This window comes from Dipteris shenzhenensis, chromosome 29 (assembly GCF_047967505.1).
Source record: "Dipteris shenzhenensis isolate YYH24624 ecotype China chromosome 29, Dip_SZ_1.0, whole genome shotgun sequence".
NCBI classification, from domain to species: domain Eukaryota; kingdom Viridiplantae; phylum Streptophyta; class Polypodiopsida; order Gleicheniales; family Dipteridaceae; genus Dipteris; species Dipteris shenzhenensis.
Genome location: NC_141624.1, coordinates 3,533,641 through 3,557,180, shown reverse-complemented (window position 1 = coordinate 3,557,180; position 23,540 = coordinate 3,533,641). Strand labels below are relative to the sequence as shown.

The 23,540-nt window shown below is 42.6% G+C and overlaps 1 protein-coding gene and 1 long non-coding RNA gene across 2 annotated transcripts; both read left to right on the top strand.

Moving 5' to 3' along the window:
• The first annotated feature begins 20,287 nt into the window (after nucleotides 1-20,287).
• Nucleotides 20,288-20,839, top strand: LOC147882320 (uncharacterized). Its single transcript, XM_087401127.1, has one exon. It carries the CDS (start codon nucleotides 20,322-20,324, stop codon nucleotides 20,754-20,756), a length of 435 nt encoding a protein of 144 aa, XP_087257253.1. The 5' UTR covers nucleotides 20,288-20,321; the 3' UTR covers nucleotides 20,757-20,839.
• Nucleotides 20,840-21,717: 878 nt separating this feature from the next.
• LOC147882319 (uncharacterized) lies at nucleotides 21,718-22,342 on the top strand. Its single transcript, XR_015543848.1, has 3 exons — nucleotides 21,718-21,866; nucleotides 22,130-22,219; nucleotides 22,310-22,342. It is a non-coding gene; the product is annotated as an uncharacterized LOC147882319 (long non-coding RNA).
• The last annotated feature ends 1,198 nt before the right edge of the window (nucleotides 22,343-23,540 follow it).

Sequence of the window (23,540 nt, the reverse complement as noted above, 5' to 3'; positions counted from 1 at the left end):
CCGCTTCGAACTCGAAGAAGTCGTGTTCGGAATCCATCACAAACAGGAATGGATTCGGAATCGGTGGATGAGGAAGAGTAGGACATAAACTTGTTGTTTGGATTGTAGTGGAAGGGGGCAGGAAACTATCAAATTTCTAGGAAAATTTTGCAAGAAATCAAAGGCAACGGCTATGGCGACGACCAGATGGGGTAGGCCTACTTATATAGATTTCCTATCCCCCCGACCGGTGGGATTCGGTCAGATACTGGTATGGCGAGACGATCAATACTGAAACTCTATGGCGATGGTCGGTGCTGAACTTCGATGGCAGTGGCCGGTGGGATGTGGCCAAGGCCACAACCGATGTGGTACTCAATGACAGGCGGTGCGATTTGGGATGGACGAGTGGCAGTGTTTGTCTTTGGCATTGACTGGCAGGATATCAAGATCACAATGGTTGGTGTCATACTTCTTTGGTGATACTCGGCGGCGTACTTGTTTGCTGACGGCCGGCAGGGTAGTGACTATGTAAAAGAGAGAAAATGAAGGAAGGAGTGGTATGTGGGGAGGAAAGAAGGGTGACTGAGCAAAGTGCACTTGTGTAGTGCAAATGTGATAGTGTGGTCAGTGTGCAAGATCATGAACACTTGTAAAAAATGCAAGAATGGACCCTAATCACCTAGTGCTGACCGTGTGTGCACGTGCTATGTGTTCGGTAGGGACTAGTGGGCTACGTGTGTGTCGAGTGAGATGCCTACCATACTGACTCACCTAGACTTGGACGCGATGATTATGATGAATGCAGTGGAGGCGGGCATCGTACTGTAGCATAGCATGTAAGGAGCCATGTAGAGTATCTTGTACTTTACCTTGGATGCTAGGGAGACATTTGTGTTAGACTTCGTTGTTGCTACAGGGTCCGTCCTCTTAGGGGAAGCGAGCTTCAATGAGTCTACCTGTGGGACTGACCCTTGCTTCTGTGAGAAGGACGGTGCCATGGGAGGGCATTTGCCATTACCTTCGAGTGTTTGTCCCCAAAGGGAGGCTCTTGTGTAACTCTTCGTGGGGTGGAATTCAGTTGCTGCGGAGTATCTCGACTGGTTGTGGTGATACTTGTGTTAAGTCGGACCGCATGTGGCACCAATGCCTATTCAATACCTTAAGGCTGGTCTACTTCGTTCGGTTCATCTCGGTAGGTTCTTGTGGTACTGTGTCTCGGAAAGACACAGGTTCTTGTGGTGCTACCTTTGACTGCATGAGGCTCAAAACCTAGAGTGGCAAGGCTCATCTTTCACAAGACACTCAACGATAACCCTCTCTCGGGATATTTGGGAATCAAACTCTTGAGTTTGAGCTGTACTCCTTTCATGACTATTTTCATTGGTGTGGCTATTTCCGTGGATGTGGACCTAAAAAGTGCTTGGCGCTTGCACTCCTCATGCTTCTGTGGACGTGGACCTGAAGTGTGCATCTCCTTGTTCTTGGTCTGCATCTCCTTGTTCTTGGTGGTGGTAGTTGGAACATACATCTTGTGCCTGGAATCCTTGAATCCTTGGACTTTAGAGCGGACTTTGGGTATTTGGGGATCAAACTCCCTGAGTTTGAGCTATACTCCTTTCGTGTGCACATTGCTTGCAATCACGGACCTTGGTGTATTTGGGTATCAAACTCCCTTGAGTTGGTCCATTGAAGTAGATCATTTGGCCTGGACACCTTTACTCATTGATTACCCTGCATTTGGTGTGGCTGTACTCTATGGATGTTAACGATGTGTAATAGATTATGCCAATCATGGCTCTTCAAACAAACATAAGTTGCCATCTTGATTGAACCAAGTCTCTAGAGGATTTACTAATTCATACTTATTCTTAGATAAGATCCATGGATCCACCTCATATGTAACTTGTTTATCATCTCTATTTTGTTTTGGCCATAGATCAAGTTTTGTATTGTCTATTTGAAGATCTTTTCTTCAAGCTTTTGTATCCTTCTCATCGGTTATATGTTTCCATAATGCTTCCCCTATGCTCTTGAACTTGAACATATGTATGGAATATCAAAGATTGCAATCTTTAAAGACATCCAATATGGCAAGCTATAGAAAATAAAATTTAAGTTACATTCCCTTTGATTTTAGATCTTGGTATTTCTCTCTTTCCCTTTGAAATGGAATCCACTTCTCATGTAAATATTGTGGATTTTACTATGTGGGCATTGCTTTTTTTTCTCTCTTACCATCAAAATGCTTCCTATCCCTCGAGCAGAAGGGATGGTTCTTTAGTACAGACTTTGTGTAACTTGGATACACCACTTTCCTTAGTTTCTTTCTATATTTGGTATTCAATCATTATCACATGTTAGACATGTTTCATGCCCTTTTGTTGGGAGACCCACATTTAATTGAAATGACATAATACTTATACATAATGGGAGATTGGGATAAAAAATAATATAGTGTGAACCTTTCACTGGGTAGTAAGAGATTTAGAATTGCCATTCATGTCAACACCATTCCATAAGAGCCTAAAATTTTACCATGATTGTATCCAAGTACACATCCATGTTTTCTACTTGACATTTTCTTGAGAACATATACACCACAAATATGTATAGGGATTAAAACATTCATATTCAATACACACAATATATTGATCATATTACATAAATTCATATAATATGCATACAAATATTCTTCCTAGAAATCAATAAGGTTAGCATTAAATGTTCTTATCTTGCTGTCCTAAATGGTGAAATATTGTAGTTAACAAACATAACTGGCCATGTAGACCAAATTGTCAAGCATGTTCCAAAAGGAATATGTCCATTGAGAGAAATTTCCAACTTGACATCATGAGGCTGATCGGGGCTGTGATCCTTGAATATTGGCCATGTACTTTCAATATGTTGAAATCCTTCACAATCATCTATGACAACATGCAAGTTGGTAGACACTCCATTTGATCAGAATGACAAGTTGATTGATGATGGAAATTATGTAGAGGATGTGACCATGTACAGGATAATGATTGGGAGTATGATTTGCCTAAAATTTACCAGGCTAGACCTGAGATGTATAGAACCATGGCATTACTTCAAGGTTAGCAACAAGGAAGAGAGCTTGCCTTGTCATAGATGTTTATCCATTCACAAAAGCTACAAAAAGACTTGTCAAGCCTTGAAGAATTTAGCTTAGGATAATACTCATGGAGTGAATGTAGAGCGTCACTCACACAATGTGTTCCGTAGGGGACTCAGGGAGTCACAAGTACTTTAAGAGTTAAAAGACTCAGTTGCACAACAAATTCTAGGACTCTATAAGGAAAAGTCACATACGATGTGATTAGCAAAGTGAAAGGGAGGCATAACTCTGAGTTAGTTGAAGCAATCATAACATGTAAGGTGCGTTGGAGTAGCTGCTATGAGTAGGAAGATGAGTGAGTGCTAGAAACCCATTAAATCCCTCATTTGAGGCATGCAAGGAGCATGGGAGATTTGCACCATCTCTTTATTGTGCAACTGAAGTGTTGCTATAATAGTTCTAGTGTTTGAATATGATTGATGTTCCTTGAGAGCAATGTGCAATCAAAGAAATTTTTTTTTTGTGTGATTAACATTTGAAAATTTGTATGCAATGTCATTCTTCTATTGCATTTGATAAAGGTCCAAGTAGGATTGTGATTCAATGAAGCTCTTGTCAGTTGAATCTGAAAGGGATAATGAGTTTTTTATTGTGCTTTGTTTGAGGGATGTTCATCAGCTGCTATAGGTTGTAGAAGGACCCATATGTTCCTAAGTATTTGTGCATTTTTTGTTGGCTGAAATATCTCTAGCTAACTTTGATTCTATTGTTAGCTTGTTATTGACCTCTTTCTATGGTTGATGGTGGCTAATTGTAGCCTCTAGCATATCCTCTCCCTCTCTCAGGGTACTAAACCAACTTGTTTCTCTATGGAACCATGGACTTGGGCCATAAATACCTATTCATAGACTTTGTTGTCATTTGATCCACTTCTATGTATCTAATCCCTACATAAGTATGTTAATAAATATCTCAAACTTTGGGAATTCCCCCTTGTAAGCATGTAAATTACAAATTGTTCATATTCCCTACTCAATCCATTTAGCGCAATTTGTACAAGCCTTATATTGTCAACTTTGTTGTCAATTGCCTCCAACTTTGCTAGATAGATTCTTCAACTTTAGCAACAAGTAACATGGACCCAATTCTAATGAACCTCTTTTTGCAATGCTCAATTTTCTCTTAAGCAAGAAAATCATTGACATATTGTTAGTAGCAAATCTGTGGGCATGTGCATTCCAAGATTCAATTGCATTTTGAATGATGGGAATAATCTCATTCTTCACATTAACTTTGATCATGTATGATCTTGTTTAGATCCTTATCCCATTCATTCTAATCATGATTGCCTTAAGGGATGCACATAAAAAATATGTAACCATTAGTTGGCTTCGATGTAAGCAGATTTTAATCCACAAAGTCATACAAATATACATATAGAAGGGGTTGTTTTATTCACAACATCCTAAAATTTAAATTTTTAAGAGGAAAGGAATGTAGGAACCATGTGTATGTAGGGGTTTAAATATTACCCCTTGAATTCATTATATATGAAGGCTTTTCTTGTATTGCACTCCCTTGATTGATTGTAGTTTGTGTGAATTGTGACATTAATGATGCACCAAAGTCTCTTGGGCCCAAGTTTATTCTCCAATTAAACCTCTAGGTGGAAAAGTTATTATCATCTAATTTATATTTGTGTGACTAAGGAAGACAATACCATTATGCTTTGATAGATTGTCAACAGGATACTTGTTGAATGAAGATTGATTCACTCTTGAAAAATCTACCAGTAGTTTCTCCTTTACTCTACCTCAGTATCTTGGTCATGGTGCAGTAAGAAGAAACCCAAAATTTACCATCTACTAAAGTAGAATATTGTGACGATGCCATCTCCATGTCAGTCATCACTTATCCACATCAGACCTAAGCCATGCAGTGTCCACATCACACTTTAGCTACATTACTTGAGCCATGTGGTAGTTCTTGTACCAACTCATCTGCTCCATTGGTGCACCTTAATGTCTATTTTTATTGCTCTTCTTGATGTAAATTGGTAACTATTTGTCATTGTAAAGAGGCGGGGAGAAAGGCATAAAAACATGTAATTTGAAGAGGAATGGAGACCATTTTGGGCACTAGATTCTTGACTGGGTTGACGTTCATTATTGCTTTCATCCTTTGTCGCATTTGCATTTTGCCTCTAGCACATTACACTCATCTCATAATTTGGTGGAGACATCACTATGGAGTATGATGTTCAAGAACAACAACATGCACCTTCATGTCATATTTCAACTAAAGTGATGGCTACATTGCTTTACGAATTGGTTTTTTCCAATTTCCATGTCACCAATATAATGGCACATTTAGCATCACATTAGGCATACAACATTGGGCACGACTCTAAATTTTGACCAAATCCCTACACAAGATCAATAGAGGATGATATTTACCTATGGATTGACCAATTTTCAAACTTGACTGAGTACCATTCACGATTCTCAAAAAGTTAAAGACATCAAACCTTATTTTCAAGGCTATAACTTGGTATCATCAGCTTGATGAAAATATCAAGAAATATTAGCCACATCTCTAGCAAGTGTTGATGATGGCATTTGGGAACACAGGCACAATGAAAGATGCATTGACATAGCATCAAGAGTTGAAACAATAGACATATACCGTGTCTTAGGCTCAGCCTCAAACTCACACACCTCTTGATGTGAGTAGATCCAAACATGATAGAGGGTGTAAAATTATTTTTTCTTTGGTCTCAGCTCCACCTAGATATTTCTGTGTTCGCACGACCAAGGGCCCAAGTAGTCAATGAAGCATTGCTCATTGCGTAGAGGATCAAGTTTACTTCCAAAAAATGGGTGCAAAATTTCTAACTCTTCCTCCATTATTGCATGTTCATACATCTCTCTTACATGTACTATTCCACCAACCAATCACACATAAAATATGAAGAGTGGTCAAAAGAATATGTCTTGACCTAGGTAGTATAATTCCAATGAAAAGGACCTTCTGATCGTGACTTGCATGGAAGACCTAGGCGTTTCAACTGTAATAAGTATGGACACGTTAAAAAATATAGCCATCTCTTGCACTCAATGCAAGATTCACAAATAAAAAATTCTTACGATTTTGTAGTGTTTAAAAAAGAGCATCTAGAGCCATGAAGGAGGAGTTAGCTCCAGATAGTGATTGCCCTCCTCCCATAGCTTTTGTCATACAAGCGTTGTTTTGGAATAAGCCAAATTTGACCCTTTTCTATTCAAGTAGTTCACTTACATGCCAAAACATTCCAATCTATTTGCTTCCAACTAAGTTACTAATAGAGTCATTTTTGGAGATAATTTAACACAAGTTAATACGTCTTCGAGAGCCGATAGAGTTGTTAGGAAGAAAATTTGTCATCCTCGACCATAGTTTTAAGAAACCAATCTTTCCTATCAATGTACATTGTGATTCGTTATCACAAAACAAGGCATTGGTTGATTTGCAAAATAAATGCTTGTATGTTGATGGAGCACCACCGATACCTTGGGTGTACTCTTGAGTAATTAATTTGCATTTGCATTCATCTATGATACAAGTGGATATTCTAAGGCAAATAGAAATACAAAAAAATCTTGCTAGATTTTTGAATCCATTTGTAGGCAATACTCCAACAACAACGACCATAGATATCTTTCATGGCATTCCTATGGGAGATGCACAACTGGCATCGACAGCCCAAAGAACATGATCAAGAAGAAAAATCCAAGTGCTCTGACTCACATGTCACAAGTAAGTTGTTTGATAATGTCATTTCCCTTCCAAAATCTCATGGACGTGTGAGCCTCAACTTGTCAAGGAAGATGATGGTGCATATTAGTTCTGTATTGATTTAAATTATGTGATCATCACAGAAGAGTCTCAGAAGAGTATCATCTTCCTTGTCTAGATGATATCTTGGACTCACCAACTCATTCTAGATTCACACTTTGGACCTCAAATCTGGTTATTGGAAAATACCTATCAAACTAGGAGACCAGTGAAGACAACATTCCGAATGTTCTTTGGGTAATAGCAATTCAATATGATGCCCTTTGGCTTCAAAAATGCTCTGGGAACATTCAAAAGGCCAAAGGTTGATGAATCTCATTCTGTGAAGATAGTGGGAGAGAAGGAAGGAGTCTCACTTGTGGCTTTCTCACATACACAATGGGGGAATAGACACAAAGGTGGAGGCTGAAAATAGTTTTTCCTTCTTAGTTGTGAAAGCCAAAAGAACTCTAGTACAAAGAAATAGAAGAACCCTATATGTGAGTCTCAAACCAAACTCAGCTAGTTAAGGTGGCATACAAATTGAGCCACGAACTAGAGTACATAAGGATAGCTATCATCCAGCTATTATTCATGGGCGGTGTACCAACCGCATCTGCAGCTAACAAGTCGGTGACATAAATGCACAATGGTCACCCTGGCATATCACGATTGGAGCTCGATATCTCAACACTCCCCCTCAAGCTCAATCCCAATTCCTGCACAAAGCAGGTCTCCGAACTTGCGCAGCTTCTCTGTGCCCAATGCCTTCGTGAATATGTCAGCTACCTGATCCTTTGTGCTGACATAAACTAGATCAATGAGACCTAGTAAAACTTTCTCCTGCACATAGTGATAATGCACCTCAATGTGCTTTGTTCTAGCATGATAGAATAGGTTATTTGCTAAGTGTATACTGCTCACGTTGTCACAATAAATGACAATTGGCCCATCTGTAGACTGATGCATATCATAAAGTAGCTTATGCAACCAAGCCACCTCACGTGCAGCCATTGCTACACCCCTATACTAAGCCTCTATGCTCGACAAGGCAACTGTAGGCTGTTTCTTGTTGCTCCAAGTGACTGCAGCACTCCCAAAAGAGAACACATATCCACTGGTAGATCGTCTATCAGAAATATTACCAGCCCAATCAGCATCAGTGTATCCATGCAACTGTATCTGAACCCCAGTCTCATAAAATAGTCCATACTCCAATGTGGACTTCACATACCTGAGTATGCATCTGGCCGCATCCAAATGCGGTTTCCTTGGAGCTTGCCAATCCAACAGCATAGCTCAAATCTGGCCTGGTAATAGTCATATAAATCAAACTTCCTACTATGTGTCTGTACATAGTAGGGTCTTCCAGAAGCTCACCTGCATCTGCGCTCAGCTTCACATTCTGCTCCAAAGGAACTGAAATAGGCTTACGGCCCATCATCCCATATTTGGATAGCATGTCCAATCCATACTTCCTCTGCAAGAGCCATATCCCACTTGGTGATCTAATCACCTCAATGCCCAAGAAATAACGCAGCTCTCCCAAATCCTTCATCTCAAACTTCTGCTTCAATAGCATTTTCACACGAAGGATATCTTCATCAGTATCGCCTGTGATGATCAAATCATCAACATAAATGACTTTCTTCATAATCAATGCCATATGTCTGTGCATACCCCTTGACAACAAATCTTGCCTTGTATTTGTTCACAGAACCATTTGCATTGTGCTTCACCTTATAAACCCACTTACAGCCAATTGCATTCTTGTCCTTAGGCAAAGGCACCAATGCCCATGTAGCATTTGCTTCCAAGGCATCCATTTCTTCATCCATGGCTTTCTCCCATTTTTCTTTTCCCATGGCTTGCTTAAAAGAAGTGGGTTCTGGTTCCCGTATCACTTTGACCATATAGGCATAGCGAATGGCTGTAAATCCATCATATTTCAGCCTATTCATAGGATACCTAGCTCTGGTAGACCTACACAAAATAGGCTCACTTTCAGGTGCTCTCAAAAATCCCTGGTCTTTCTTACTCCAGGTGTAACAACAGAAGGAATAACCAACTCATCATCAATGCTCTGTTCTGAGCCATTGGATTCACCATTCACATAAGAATGACCTACATTCACATCAAACATGGGCTGATCTACCTTCTCTTTTCCTTTTCGTGATACCTGCATACCACATTCTGCATTGCTTTGAGGAGATTCTCCTAATCTCAATTTGCCTATCCATGGTGAAGTATGTGAACCACTACTAGAGGACACTGCAGGTCCACTAATATTTTGTGATTGCTGCTGTGAATTTTGTGTAGCATTACCATTTTGTGCATCTACATCATCAATCACATTTACTAGTTTATACTAGCTGCTCATCTCATCAAAAACAACATCTCTGCTCACTGTAAACTTATGAGTAGAAGGGTTATAGCATCTATACCCTTTTTGTTGCACGGAATAACCAATAAAAATGCACTTCTCAGCTTTTGGATCCAACTTGGACCTCAACTCATCTGGCACATGAACATAGGCAATGCAACCAAAAATTTTCAAATGAGGAATATCTGGTTTCCTACCAGTATACATCTCCTCTAGCATCATGCCATGTATTGCTGCAGTGGGAGTCCTGTTCATGATGTAAACTACTGTAGCAACTGCTTCAGCCCAATAATAATCTGGTAGGTCTTTTTCATTTAGCATGGCTCGAGATACCTCTCCAATATGCATCTTTTTCCTTTCTACAAGTCCATTTTGCTGTGGGGTATGACTGCATGAATATTTCTACTTTATGCCATGCTCCTGCAGGAACCTTGCAAACTCATTTGAGAGGTACTCTCCCCCTCCATCTGACCTTAGGCATTTTATTTGCAGGCCTGTTTCTTTTTCAACCATAGCTTTAAAAGCTTTAAAATGCCCAAACAGTTCACTTTTCTTTTCCATAAAATAAACCCAAACTTTTCTGCTGTAGTCATCAATAAAAGTGACAAAATAATGACAGCCTCCAATAGATGCAGCTTTAGTCGTCCACACATCAGAGTGGATTAATTCCAATGGCTTCTTACTCTCTTGAACATGTCTAAGAAATGGTTTCCTTGCCTGTTTTCCAAATTGACAGGCTTCACATACCTTATGCATTTCTGCAACCTTGAATTTAGGCAATCCTGCAACAATATTTTGGGCATGCATTGATTTAAGTTACTGTACATTAACATGACCAATGCGTTTATGCCAGATATCAATATCTGCAACTACACCGGTTCCATGTGCAAAGATTGCTGCACTCAATTCAGGCATGTCCACATCCAACGTAAACATCCTGCCCTTCTTCTTTCCTTTTGCTATCAAGCGACTGTTATTTTTCATATCCTCAACAAAGCATCTAGGAGGATTAAATCTGACCTGCAAGCCCTGCTCAACCATTTGACCAACAGAAACCAGGTTCTTGGTGATATTCGGGACATGAAATACATCAGGCAGGTATTTCTTTTTCCCATCCTGCATAGACAAAGGAATTTTACCAATCTGCACAATAGGATGTGCAGTATCATCACCAGTCTCCACAAATCCTAGTTTTTCCATTTTCCTTGCATCCTGCATCCATTTTGCATGACCTGTCATGTGGTTGGATGCACCTTGGTCAACATACCACACATCATTGCTTTCTCTTGCACTTGTCACAGAATTGGTTGTGCTGCACCATAAACAAATGCTCATTTCTGTCATCACCCTGTCTACTAGAGGATGCATAATTGCCTTGCTACAATTTTCCATTCATAATGTCATTCTGCTTTTTGCAGTAGTCTTTACACATATGACCCATTTTACCACAATAGTAGCATTCAACATTGCTGTTTGCATTTCGGCCTCTCTGCCATCCACCACGACCTCTTTGGCTCCCCCTGCCTCTAGAGTTACCACGTCCTTTTCCATAGGACTGGTTTTCTTGAGTTTGCTGCATATTCTGATTTCGACCATGGCCTCTAGATCGGCCTCCTCTACCTCTGCCTCTACCTCTTCCAACATTTGAGTAGAAGAAAGTTTTTTTTGAAGTTCCTCCTGAAGAAGATGCACCATGATTTCTCTGCTCTTCAGAAATTAGAAGAGCAAACAACTCCTCAAAATCAAGAAATTTTTCACGGATGGCAATGGATGTCCGGAACTGTGCATAATCCTTTCCTAGACCATTCAAGGTCACAGAAACTGAGGATTACCAAAAAGCGAGCGAAGAAAAGCGAGCGAGGCCAAATAAGCGAGCGTGGACAAACAACAATGCAAGGTGTTATCTGTTTAATAACAGCCACATCATATTCATCCAGGACAGCCAATTACCACAATTTATGCTCTAAGAAAGCTTAACCACTCGCCTGCATCTTGGCTAGCATGTTTCCAGAAGTACATGTTCAAATCATGTTTCCTTTGTTGTGAAAAAGTAATGATAAAATAAAACATTGAATGCTTTCAATAATGAGAATAGTAACATATTACATTAACTGCTCTTCATGTTGTCAGAAGTCACCTTTTTTCTAAAAGTTATTAACTCCATACCACAAAAAGCATATGTCATACAAAAAAAAGTTGATAGAAAAATTTGATGCTTTAAAATATCTTCCAACCAACCCTTGGAATGATTGTACAAAATGTTTTTTTGTGCATTGCCAAAACATGGAAGCACACCTATATATATCATCCGCTTCCAAAGGAAATATAAAAAAGGCATCTAGGCTACCTACTAAATGCTTCATGGGTTTCTTCCACCTTCAAAAAATACAACTTAGTGTTGACAAAACATGCGTGCCTCAGGATCTATGGAGCACTCTAAGGTGGATGGAACCTGTGTGGAAACATGATGAAGAGAGTGCTCATGATATGTATCTCAAGTCAATTAGGTTTCAAGATAGATTAGCTTGGACTCATAAAGAGAATCTTGAGATAGTGCAAAGTGCTTGATTGATATTCCTTCAAATGAACCTCCCTTTTATAGGTGAGGGTACTTACATCCATTTGCTTGCTCACATGTGGGATATCTCCTCCATGCCATGTGGCAGCTTATCCTTTGCTCATACCTTTGCTCTACAAGTGCTTATGGCACCATATCTCTCAACACCTCCCCTTGGTGCCATAATCCTTTGGCTACTGCAAGGTGGTCAGACGTGAGTTACATTCCATCACCTCCCCTTAGTGCATGCATGCTACTTAAGGTGGTCAAGTGTGGCTTCTACATGTCCTTACCTCCCCTGGGTGCTTTCATAGCTACTCTCAGGTGGTCAGGTTTGATTACAAAACATAATAGGCAAGGTTGGCAAGGTTTTTTGCTTTTCAATACATTCCATTGATGTCACCTTTTGGCTCATGGCTTGATGATGATGTCGTTTGCTTCTTTGCTTGGTGTAGCTTCATGCATGATGCTTTGTTCTTCCATGTGCCTTGATGCTTTGTGTGGATGCCATGCTTCGGGCTATGGTCATCTCATACACTTGTGCTTTTGGCATGCTTTTTACATCGATGTTTGCATTCATGCTTTGCTTTTCTAATTGTTGCAAAGGTCTTACCAATTGATTTCTTTCAATATTGGCAGTGTCTAATTGCATACAATGATTCTGACATGACAGGCGCGTAGAGCTCGAAAAGACGATCACTTTTCCTTTTTGGAGCGTGTCCAAATTCTTCCTGGATTGCAAGTTATGGCTTGTTGAAGCTTCTATGAAGAAGAGGGTCTTTGATGATGTGGCACAGGGATTCACATGCTGAATTCAATACTGTGCTTAACAAGAGGCTCTGTGCTTAGAAGGCACTGTGGTGACAGTGCATGCTTATGTGGCATAACTTTGACCAAATTGAAACTCAACCAACCTGAACCCTGTGTAATCTAACCAAACGTTTTGAACTCAAGGTTAGATAAACTTAACCATGGTCCAACTAAACTGAACTTAACTATAAACTTAACCAAGGTTGAACTTATCACAGTTAACATGACCATCCCTATCTGCCACGTGGCCTAAGGTTATGAAACCTTTGTGGAAATATGCGATGCAAGTGCGACGGGGATGTCTGTGGATCCCGTGAGGCCTGTGGAGTCGCCGCCTTCAAATCTTTGATTCTGGATCAGTGCTTCATTCACCCCGTCTCCTTTGCCAGCAGCTCCCAACGAACAACACAGTGGCCGTCTTCTTCTTAGAGTCTGTGAGGAGCTGGGCGTACAAAATCTAATTCTTATGCTGCTTGCTATCGCGGTTGCTCTTGGAGCTATGTGCATGTGCTAGAGCAGGGACTGGAGCTGTCGGCACATCTTGGAGCTGTGTGGGTTGTGTTGAGCATTGTAGGAGACGCTGCAACACAATTGCACTTAGAGTCAATCGCTCTAAGGCTGCTGTCGTTTGTTGATGTCCGTGGCACTCAGTGTAAAGCTGGCGCTGGAGTCACTGAGCTTTGTCGGTAGTTTGTAGAGGTGTCACTTGTGAAGGAGAAGCTCTATCTGGATAGGTTTAGAGATTGGCATGACGGAGAGGCTTGGCAAAGCACTTGGAGTGTAGTTATGGCTCGTTGGAGCTGTTGGCGGTTGAGTTGATAGGTGCTGCTCATTGCCAGGCTAATGGGCATTCGGGCCGCTTTATTTGTGGCTTGCACGTTGTTGAGGTCACCATTGAATCCCAGTCGCTGTAAGAGCTGCTGATATGGCGGCTTGAGTCTGCTGTAGGAGGTGACTCCTAGTAGTTGGAGGCTGTAGGTAGCCCGTTGCTTTGTGCCTTGCTTGTTGTAAGAGATGCAGGGGGCCAATTTGGTTGTCGGCTAGCTGCAGGGGGGGCTGCCTCGCTGCGTGGTCGCCGTTTCACTCGTGCTGAGTCTCTTGTGGGAGTCCCCACAGTTTTATGCAAGGTTGAAAGCTCTCAATGATATTTCTTTCTTTCATTAGAAGAAATCTCTCTCACATGAATCCTCACAAAGAAAATACTCAAGGGACTCTCTTGCTCTCACAGAATAAGGAACACTCAAGCTCACAATGAATCTCTCATGAAATGGATGGACGGAAAATTTCTCTCTCAAGGGACGGAAATTTTCAATCTAAAACTAAAACTAAACTAGGAGAAAAAACATGAGCTCCTAACACATGCCTACAACTAATCTAGGAATGGAAGCAATCCTAGTGAACTACTAATGAGCTAAACTAGGAGAGCTAAACCTATGCTCTGATACCATGACAAAACATGCGTGCCTCAGGATCTATGGAGCACTCTAAGGTGGATGGAACCTGTGTGGAAACATGATGAAGAGAGTGCTCATGATATGTATCTCAAGTCAATTAGGTTCCAAGATAGATTAGCTTGGACTCATAAAGAGAATCTTGAGATAGTGCAAAGTGCTTGATTGATATTCCTTCAAATGAACCTCCCTTTTATAGGTGAGGGTACTTACATCCATTTGCTTGCTCACATGTGGGATATCTCCTCCATGCCATGTGGCAGCTTATCCTTTGCTCATACCTTTGCTCTACAAGTGCTTATGGCACCATATCTCTCAACAAGTGTAGCATCATGCAAGGAAGCACACCTACATATATTATCCGATTCTGAAGGAATTGAAAAAAAAGGGCATCCAAGCCATACACTACATACTTGATGGGTTTCTTCTACCACCCAGAGCTTGAAACAATTCAACTTTTGTCAATGCAGCCTGATGCATAAACTGATGCACCATTTCAGTTAAGCCCAAGACAACAATAAACACGAAGTATATGTGCTTGCAAGGCATGTAGGGACTTTTTCTTGCTTCCCTTTCTGTGAAATCAAGGCATGTGCAACGTGGAAACTCTGAAATCAAGACACTATATGTTAGCCCCTTAGACATTGATCCTGTTGTACGAACATGGAATACATGCACCTCATGTGGAATAATGATGTTCTCTCTCACCACCTCCCCATTTTCTGTAACTGCCTTGTGTATCCTTTCGTTGAAATCTTTATTCAACTTACTTCTCCATGAAACAAGCTTTCCATCACGATGAGAAGGGCGCACATGGCTAGGTGTATGGATCTGCTGTGCATAAGGAGGTCCCATCACACCAATAGAATCGTCACTATTAAATACAAAACCTGCCCTTACAAGGGCACCCCTCTCGTCTACAGTCATTGATGTCCCACTTGCAACCTTCCATACACATGGAGAGACCCCAGGAACACCTTGAATGGATTTATCCACATTCCATGTATGGGTGACAGAAGTATTACAAAACCATACAAACTGCTCTATCACTCCATGAGAATGTTGCCTTCTTCCCTTAAAACAAGGGGCTGGCACACCATAACTTGCACTTCTACCAAGTGCATTGATTAGTGCCCCACATCGTCTCCGACTCTCTGCCAAGTAGCCAAAGCATGTGACAACGCTATGTGGTTCTGTTCTCCTGATCGCCCAATTGGCTTCATGAATATCTATCTCTCTACAAACCACGTCCTGTGATGGACTTTTAAAATCAATTTGTCTTCTTTTTCCTATCACTCTCCTTGTTGTCACTGTCATGTATTCTGGTCGATGACTATCATTTGCATGGACCGATGTTGAACATTTTGAACCCCTCTTTCTTCTTATGCTCACCGATTCTGTTATTGGCCTATTCATCTCAAGAGATTGTATCCCATCCTCTTCAATCACTATGTGTGATAAATCCACAAGCCTATTTCTGTCCCCTTTACCAGACCCACTACCATCAAGTATTCTTCGCCGGAGAGCATCCAAATTTGGTCCTATACCCAAGTGTCTTCCATTCATAAAGGCATTGTAGTGGGCACTCTGAAGGACACTCATTGCAAGATCTACTGCACAAGCATCATACAATGTTATGTGTTTTGCATATCCATGTGCTGCTCTCATGCTAGAATGTTTTGTCTCTGAAAGGTTCACTGTAGGAACAAATCCAGAGTGCTCTTCTTGCTGCAAGAACATTCCCCCCCACTGGTTGACTCTAACATCCCACCAAGCAAGCCACGTATGCAATGTTGGTAGCTCACCCTCCTTCACATGAATTGGGGACCAATACAAATTCAATGTTTGTTTGCATTGGTCTGCAGAAGTTGAAGTTGTTGCCTCTCTCCACTTCCGACATAGAAGTTTATGCTCCTCCTGAAATTGCGGCTTAATGCATCGTCTGGTGTGCTCAACCATGCTCATCTCCCAATGGAAAACACAAGTTCTTTCTCTACCATCCATCACATTTTCCGGTCCCCCATTGTAAACAGTGCGGACAGCCAGCCAATTTGCTCCTGCTCCATCTGCCATGAATCCACGGAATTCAGGTTTTTCAAAACCATTCTTCTCCATTGTATTGTTCAGTAGCTCCCAGAATCGAACTTGAGCATGGTTATCCTCCACCTTGAATTCACATATTGCTATAGTTAATAGTTCCCTTATGAATGGGTCATACACATGAGCACCCATTGTTGACCATCCCCTCACTCGATGCACATGGTCAAAATGAACCCATTGTGATCCCAAGCTCCCACCAGACCGCATGCGATTCACTAGATCAACTCCTGATCCTGGACCAATGGTCGACATTTTGAAGATATGTGGTTGTTGTTCATCTTGCAATTGTTCAGGAAATAGGATACTTTGTAGGTATGGATATTTGCATCTCCTCTTTAAATCAAGTATTGAATCCATTCCACCATCCCCTCCTCTAGCCTCACTTCTTGCGCTCTGCACCACTCTCTGAAGCCTCCTTCTCTGGGTCATTGGTGTAATGGTTTCAAGCACTTCTTCGAACTTTTGATCATCTAGCGGCTCCACAACAACCCCATCCTTTGCTAGCATCATCTCCATCACAAGGTCTTGTGCCACAGACACCTCGATTTTTTTGCAAGAGGAATTTCCATTCAACCTTGCACGCATTGAAATGAGATCATCTACTTGCATTTCCTTTGCTCGACTTCTACCTTTTTCAACTGGATGGTCATGGAAACCCACATGCACTGCACATCTCGTTGTCTTCACTCGTTCATGGGGAAAGCAATAATATATAATAGCACTGCATAGGTAAACACACTCTGGTATTGCATCACAATGCTTGCACACAAGTGACCCCAAGGCTGGATCAATGGGACCAGGTAGAGGAGGTCTCCTAAGCTTTCCTTTCCATTGTGTATCATTTAAAACTCCCATTCGTTCAAGGAAAGGACAATCCAAATTACAACATCTCAAATAACCTGAACATCTACTCATTCTCACAACACCATTGAAGCAGTCTTGCGAACATGTGGAATATTTTGTCCAAACATGACCATCAGTATTCTGTTCCATTCCAGACATTGGTGAACCCTTAGGCATAGGTGGAAGTTCGAAGACAATATATCCATCATAAGTTATAGGAAGCTCAGTAACTTTCTCCACTCGAACTGCAGATTTGAGCGCAACATGAAGAGAACTATTCAAAGGCATCCTCTCTATCAGTGAAACCACACTATTTAGTTCATGATTCATAAAGTCACCATGAGAACCTCTTTTATAGGGCATGTGAACTCTTAAGGTTGATTGTTGGCTACCACTAATCTTGAACCCTTTCTGACCATCCTCTAAGTTTACCACTGGAAGTACAATGGCAAGCTCATCTATTCCGATTTCTTGATGCAGCTCAATGTCCTCGTTCTCAATGTGAAAGTGTTCCTTAAGCTCCACCAATGAAACCTCCAAGAAAGGAGTGTCAAAACGAATGGTCAATGATTCGTGTTCTCCAAAGCGAATGAAAACTGAGAAAGGCATGATTCAAATGCTAGAGCCAAGATGTAGCACCAGACGACACCAACCAAAGAATAAGAGAAAAGCTAGCTACAGAAAGGGTCCGGAAGCAGGGAGGCAAAAGAAGAAATGGCATAGATGTGTTGGAGACCGAAGAGAATGGAGCAAAGAGAAGTGTTGAAAGAGCCACTGAGAGGGATTATGGGAGAGAAGAGAAGAAGCAAGTTCATCTCTGTAAGTGTCAAATGCAAATGGATGTCACTATTAGCATCCAAGGTGGTCGTTTAACTGCAAGTCTTTATTTGAACAAGATGCCTTCATGCATTTCATTCAGTAAGGGTGTACATTTAATATAAATGAATAAAAAGAGAAGTAACTTTCAAATTTATATAATTGAACGACTAAAATATCAAGAAAAAAATTAAAGATTTATAATTACTATATTTTACTAGAGTAATAGTTAGAATGAGTAGTATCTTCAAATCCATATCTAAAATGAAAACTATCAAAACGTGTTAGTTTACTTCACATTTGTTTGAACGAGCAATATTACTATTTCCATCATGAGTCATTACAAGGTGTTCTCCTCACTATTACAAGGGTTATGCGGTTTCTGGCATTACCCATACCCACGTCTTCTCCTACCGTCTAATAATGACCAGGCCTGCAAAATCTGATAAAATCGTTTCTCTAAAGGCTAGGCCTGCCATTGACTGAGCGTTGGGCGGGATGACAGGTCCATTGGAATTCGAGTGGAGTAAATGCTGAGTAAATGCTCATAAAAGAAGAAGATCTCAAGAAGAAGGAAGCAGACGCGAGGCTTCCTTCTTCACTTCCGCCAACCAATGGCTCGTCCACTTCGCCTTCTTCAATAGCCGCTCAGCCACTCCACTTCCGCCAACCAATGGCTCGTCCACTTCCGCCAACCAATGGCGCCCGAATCTTCTTCGTCTTCATCTGTGTGTGTGATAACTTCTACTTCCTCAACTCCCCCTCATCCGTTCCCTCCTCCATCTGTGTGTGTGATAACTTCTACTTCCTCAACTCCCCCTCAACCCCTCGTCTCTGCTCCCCCTCATCCGTTTCCTCCTCCAAGCTTACCTCCCCCAGCTCGCCTTCCTTGCCCTCCTCCCTCCTTCGCCTCGTTCTGATTGTTCGTGCTCTTTCTTGGAACTCCAGTAAAGCTAGTTCCACTGTAAAACTCCCTTTGCTGGAAGACTCAGGAAGCTGCGTAGGAATCGCACAGTGGCGCACTACTCAAAGGAAGGTTCACTACATCATGGTGAAATATTGGAGTTCGTTGACACACTGGTAGCTACCACTGGGCATCGGATTCTTAGAGCAACTCTTTTGAGGAGCCTGGACACGACTGTAAGAGGGTTGCGGCAAAACGTATGGTCTATCTCGCTTCCTTTTCCCAAAACGAACCTTCTCTACCACTTGGGATACTATTCACGACTCGGCTGTTTTTCAACTTGATTGTGATTTTTTGATTCAAGGAATAGGGGGAAAGAGTTTCCTCTTTTTCTGCACGAAGCCTTCTACTTAGATCCTGTTGCCATACCTTTTACAAGCTCTATCTATCTCCCTCCGTTCTTTTGATTGTTTGCTTGAATTTGCTACGTGTTGTATGATTGTCTATATATACTTTTTTGCAGGGAGCTACGCTTGGAGGCTCTGATGTGAGATTTTGGTTCTCAACTTTGTTGAGAAGTCATCTACTACCAACTACTTTATAGCTTGCAAGTAGAGACGCAACGCTTCTCAAAAACTCGAAGATCAACAAGAGTGCCCCAAGTACCTTCCCTTTCATGCGCTCATGTTTTGGCGAATTTTATTACATGTGTGTTTTGTTGTTGGGCAGCTCGGAAAGAAATACAGAAGAAGGGTTGTGTGTTGACGATGCATTGCTGGGATAGAACTGGACATGAGTCCTCCCCTTGTAGACGACGATAGTCGCTCAGAGTTCACGAATGATCATAGTACCTTCCTGCCCTCTCTTGGCTGTGGTGGCAGTTGGACTGCCTGGGGCAGCAAAAGAGGCAGCGCCTCTTTTGCTGCCCCAGGCAGTCCAACTGCCACCACAGCATTTGGAGCGGATTAGATTCTTGATTTGCTAAATTGGCTAGAAGGTGCTTCTAAGGCCGAAGAGAATAGGGAATAGTTGGGTTTTCGAGTTCTCTATCTGTTTCATAAACAATGGCTAATGAGCCGAGCAGCTCGAACCCGCTTGATGAGAGAGATCCTGGAAGATCGAAGATCGACCGACCCCTGATAGATTACGCGCGACATCGAAGGCACTTGGCACGATAGCTTCTTTTGTGCTGTGGTGGCAGTTGGACTGCCTGGGGCAGCAAAAGAGGCAGCGCGTTAACGCGCTACCTCTTTTGCTGCCCCAGGCAGTCCAACTGCCACCACAGCATTTGTTCTTTCCTTTCGTTCTTTCCTTTCGGCGCCTCGCTTTCATCTCCCTTTCTCTGGTGGCTTATATTGTAATGCCCATCGTTATGATGGATATTAGCTTGTGTGCCGAGGTGTCGTCTGTGGCGTCCTATAGAGTTTTCACTTCCAGCACGAACAATTCGTAAAACTCGCTTTATATTCAATGCTCTACACACTCTTCCCATCTCTTAAAACCCCCCCAAAGCCCTTCTTTGTTATGCTCCTCTCTTCATCTTCAATATCTCCATCTCCATCTCCATCTCTATCTCTTTAGCTATGGCCGTCGAAACTGCTGTCTACTTCCCTGATGTCCGTGATAAGGCCGTCATCTTCCTCGGTGAAGAATGTGCTGATAAATCTGCTGAGCTTTTCGAGACTTTCCACCTCCCCGGTGGCCTCCTCCCCCTCCAGGATATCGTCGAAGGTGGCTGGGTCGAAGACACCGGCTTCGTCTGGATGGTCACCCGCCGTAGCCAGGAGCACCACTTCAAGAAGGCAGACCGCCATTTCGTGTACGATGAGCTCGTCACTTGCACCATCACGGAGAAGCGGATGAAGGATATCAGAGGCATCAAAGCCAAGGATCTGCTGGTCTGGGTGCCTGTGAACGAGATTTACATCGACGAGAAGAACCCGGATAAGATCACCTTCAAGAGCATTATGGGTCTCTCGCGCTCGTTCCCGACCGACTCCTTCGCCAGAGGGGCGTAAATGAGAAGCTACTTGCTCGGATAGTAAAGCGGGGCAGCAGCTTGTAGGATTCGTTGGTGTGTTCCCATGTGAGCGCGCTTTCAGATCCTATATGTAGGCTATCGATAGCACGAATCGTAAAACGAATTTGACGATTCCTTCCGTCTTTGTTACCATTTATACGATTCCACTTCATCTATCAATTGAACCTTTAGCCTTTTTGACCTACCAACAAGTCGAGCAGGTGGCGTGGCATAGCGTGGTGGCAGTTGTCATACTTGCTGTGAATGAACGTATAAGTTGTCATACTTGCATAGCCATTATCGGGGTCTGCAGCGAGTATCCCAATCATGATATAGCCGATTTGGCTTGTGGAGGAATATGCCAGCATACGTTTCATACTTGTTTGAGTAACGGCGATTAAATTTCCCAAAATCATGCTAGAAATGGCTAGTATTCCCGAAGCTATATGCCATTCATCAGACGGATATGAAAAAGTAATACCGAAAAGTTGAGTGGACGAGGCTGGAGCTGCTACTTTTGACACAACAGAAAAGAAAGCAACGACTGGTGTGGGAGAGTCAGAGTCAGAGAGTCAGAGCCTCACCGCTCATCCAAAACCATGCATGAAATTTTTCTTGTTTGCCCGATCGCTACTGAGGAGAAGAAAGGTTGGGCTTCCTTGCTTTTTGGCGAGATTTCTTGGCATTGCCGCTTTCGCGTTGCTTGCTTGCTTTACGCTCCCTACGCTCACCAATCTTGCGTGCAGCACGCAGTGCATCTGTGGAGCGATCTCATGAATTGCAAGCCCAAATACGCTCGATTAGTCTCTTCGATCCGGCAAGCTTGATGATCTTTTCTTGTTTGCCCGATCGCTACTGAGGAGAAGAAAGGTTGGGCTTCCTTGCTTGTCGACGAGATTTCTTGGCATTGCCGCTTTCGCGTTGCTTGCTTGCTTTACGCTCCCTGCGCTCACCCCTGGATCTCCCTCAGCTATGTCCTTCGTGACGTCGCCGTCGTCTTCTCCCTCGCTGCTTTCGCCGCCCACTTCAACAATTGGCTCCTTTGGCCTCTCTACTGGTTTGCTCAGGGAACCATGTTTTGGGCTCTCTTCGTTCTCGGGCACGACTGGTGCGATGGATTCCTCCCCATTTGTACCTCGCTCGAATCCGAATTTGCAATAGGGCTTGACGAAGTGTGGGTTTTCTGTGCAACTGTCGCTGGAGTGCAAGATGATTTAGATTGTCCCGCTTGCCTGCGAGCCGATTGTAGCAATGTGTTTGAGTTTCGTTAAGAGAGCCGTGAATCTACTGTTAGTCGGGGTTGTGGCCTCGCAAATCTCTGTTCTCACCTTGTCTCCCAGCCGTAACAGTAATCTCTTTTTTTTGTGATAGTGGTCACGGTAGCTTCTCCAATAACAAGAAACTCAACGACCTGGTCGGCCATCTCACACATTCTTCCATCCTAGTGCCTTACCACGGGTGGTGGGTATCACTCGAGTTTTGCTGCTGGCACTTGCATTTTGTGCTCGTCTTCCGCGGATTCTAACTCCATTATGGCACTCTCGTGTGTAGGCGAATAAGTCACAGGATGCATCATCAAAATCACAGGACGCTCGTGAGGGAAATTTCGTATAGAGTGAGGCAGAGTATATCAAAAACGGGAGAACAGGAATAGGATTTTCTTCGTCCCCGACAGGCACGGCTTCATTATCTTGGGGCGATTCCTTCGCTGACAAATGCACCTATCATATGTTGCACCTATAATTCCTGAAGGATTGGAACTAATGGAATCTACATCTCGGAGGTGGTGGCAGTTGGACTGCCTGGGGTGGCAGTTGGACTGCCTGGGGCAGCAAAAGATGCAGCGCGTTAACGTGCTGCCTCTTTTGCTGCCCCAGGCAGTCCAACTGCCACCACAGCATTTGAACTGTGGGAAGTGTGGGAAGGCATACACACCATAGCCTGGGGCAGCAAAAGAGGCAGCGCGTTAACGCGCTGCCTCTTTTGCTGCCCCAGGCTATGGGATGTACGCCTTTCTGTATAGTCTAATTAGTCTGCATTTTGGCATCGGATTTTATCTCCTCGGGCTCTTCACGACTTTTTCTTGCTCCATTTTGTTTCGTTACTCCATTTTGCTTGCATTGCTCGGTGGTTGTTGCTTAGGACTCGATGGTGTTCACAGGTTTTTTGTTGACTTGGTTGTGTAGCAGCCCGAGGTATCATTTCATTTTATAAGACTTGCCGTCAAAAATTTGTGCCCATATTCTACAAACCATATATACGAGGCATGTATGTGGTTGCTAGAGTTACCCAGAGTCATGCAAGGGAGGGGAACTTGGACTGTGAAGGGAAGTAAAAGAGGCAGCGCGTTAACGCGCTACCTCTTTTGTTGCCCCAGGCAGTCCAAGACCCGCTCCCATGTGAGGCATTCAAGTGATATTCAACTCTTGAACGGATGAAAGAAGTTCACAAAACAAATGAGCGAGTGCAAGTCCAATGTTCAAGTGTAGAGAGATAAGAGGAAAACTTTTAGAAAACCTTGTAGACCATCGGCATCTAGGTAGCATTTTGAAGACAGTCCTATTTATGCTCTAGAATTGCATGAGAGGAGACAGCGCGTTAACGCGTTGCCTATTTTGGTCCCTCGGGCAGTCCAATAGTCCCCTCCTTGCATAGCGATCAAAAGACCATGTGACCTATCCCTCCAAGAGTCCAATAGCATTCCAAAGACCATAAGACCTGTATACCAAAGCATACTTGGAGACAAAAGATGAAATAGTCGAAGCAACCTCTTGTGAGTATT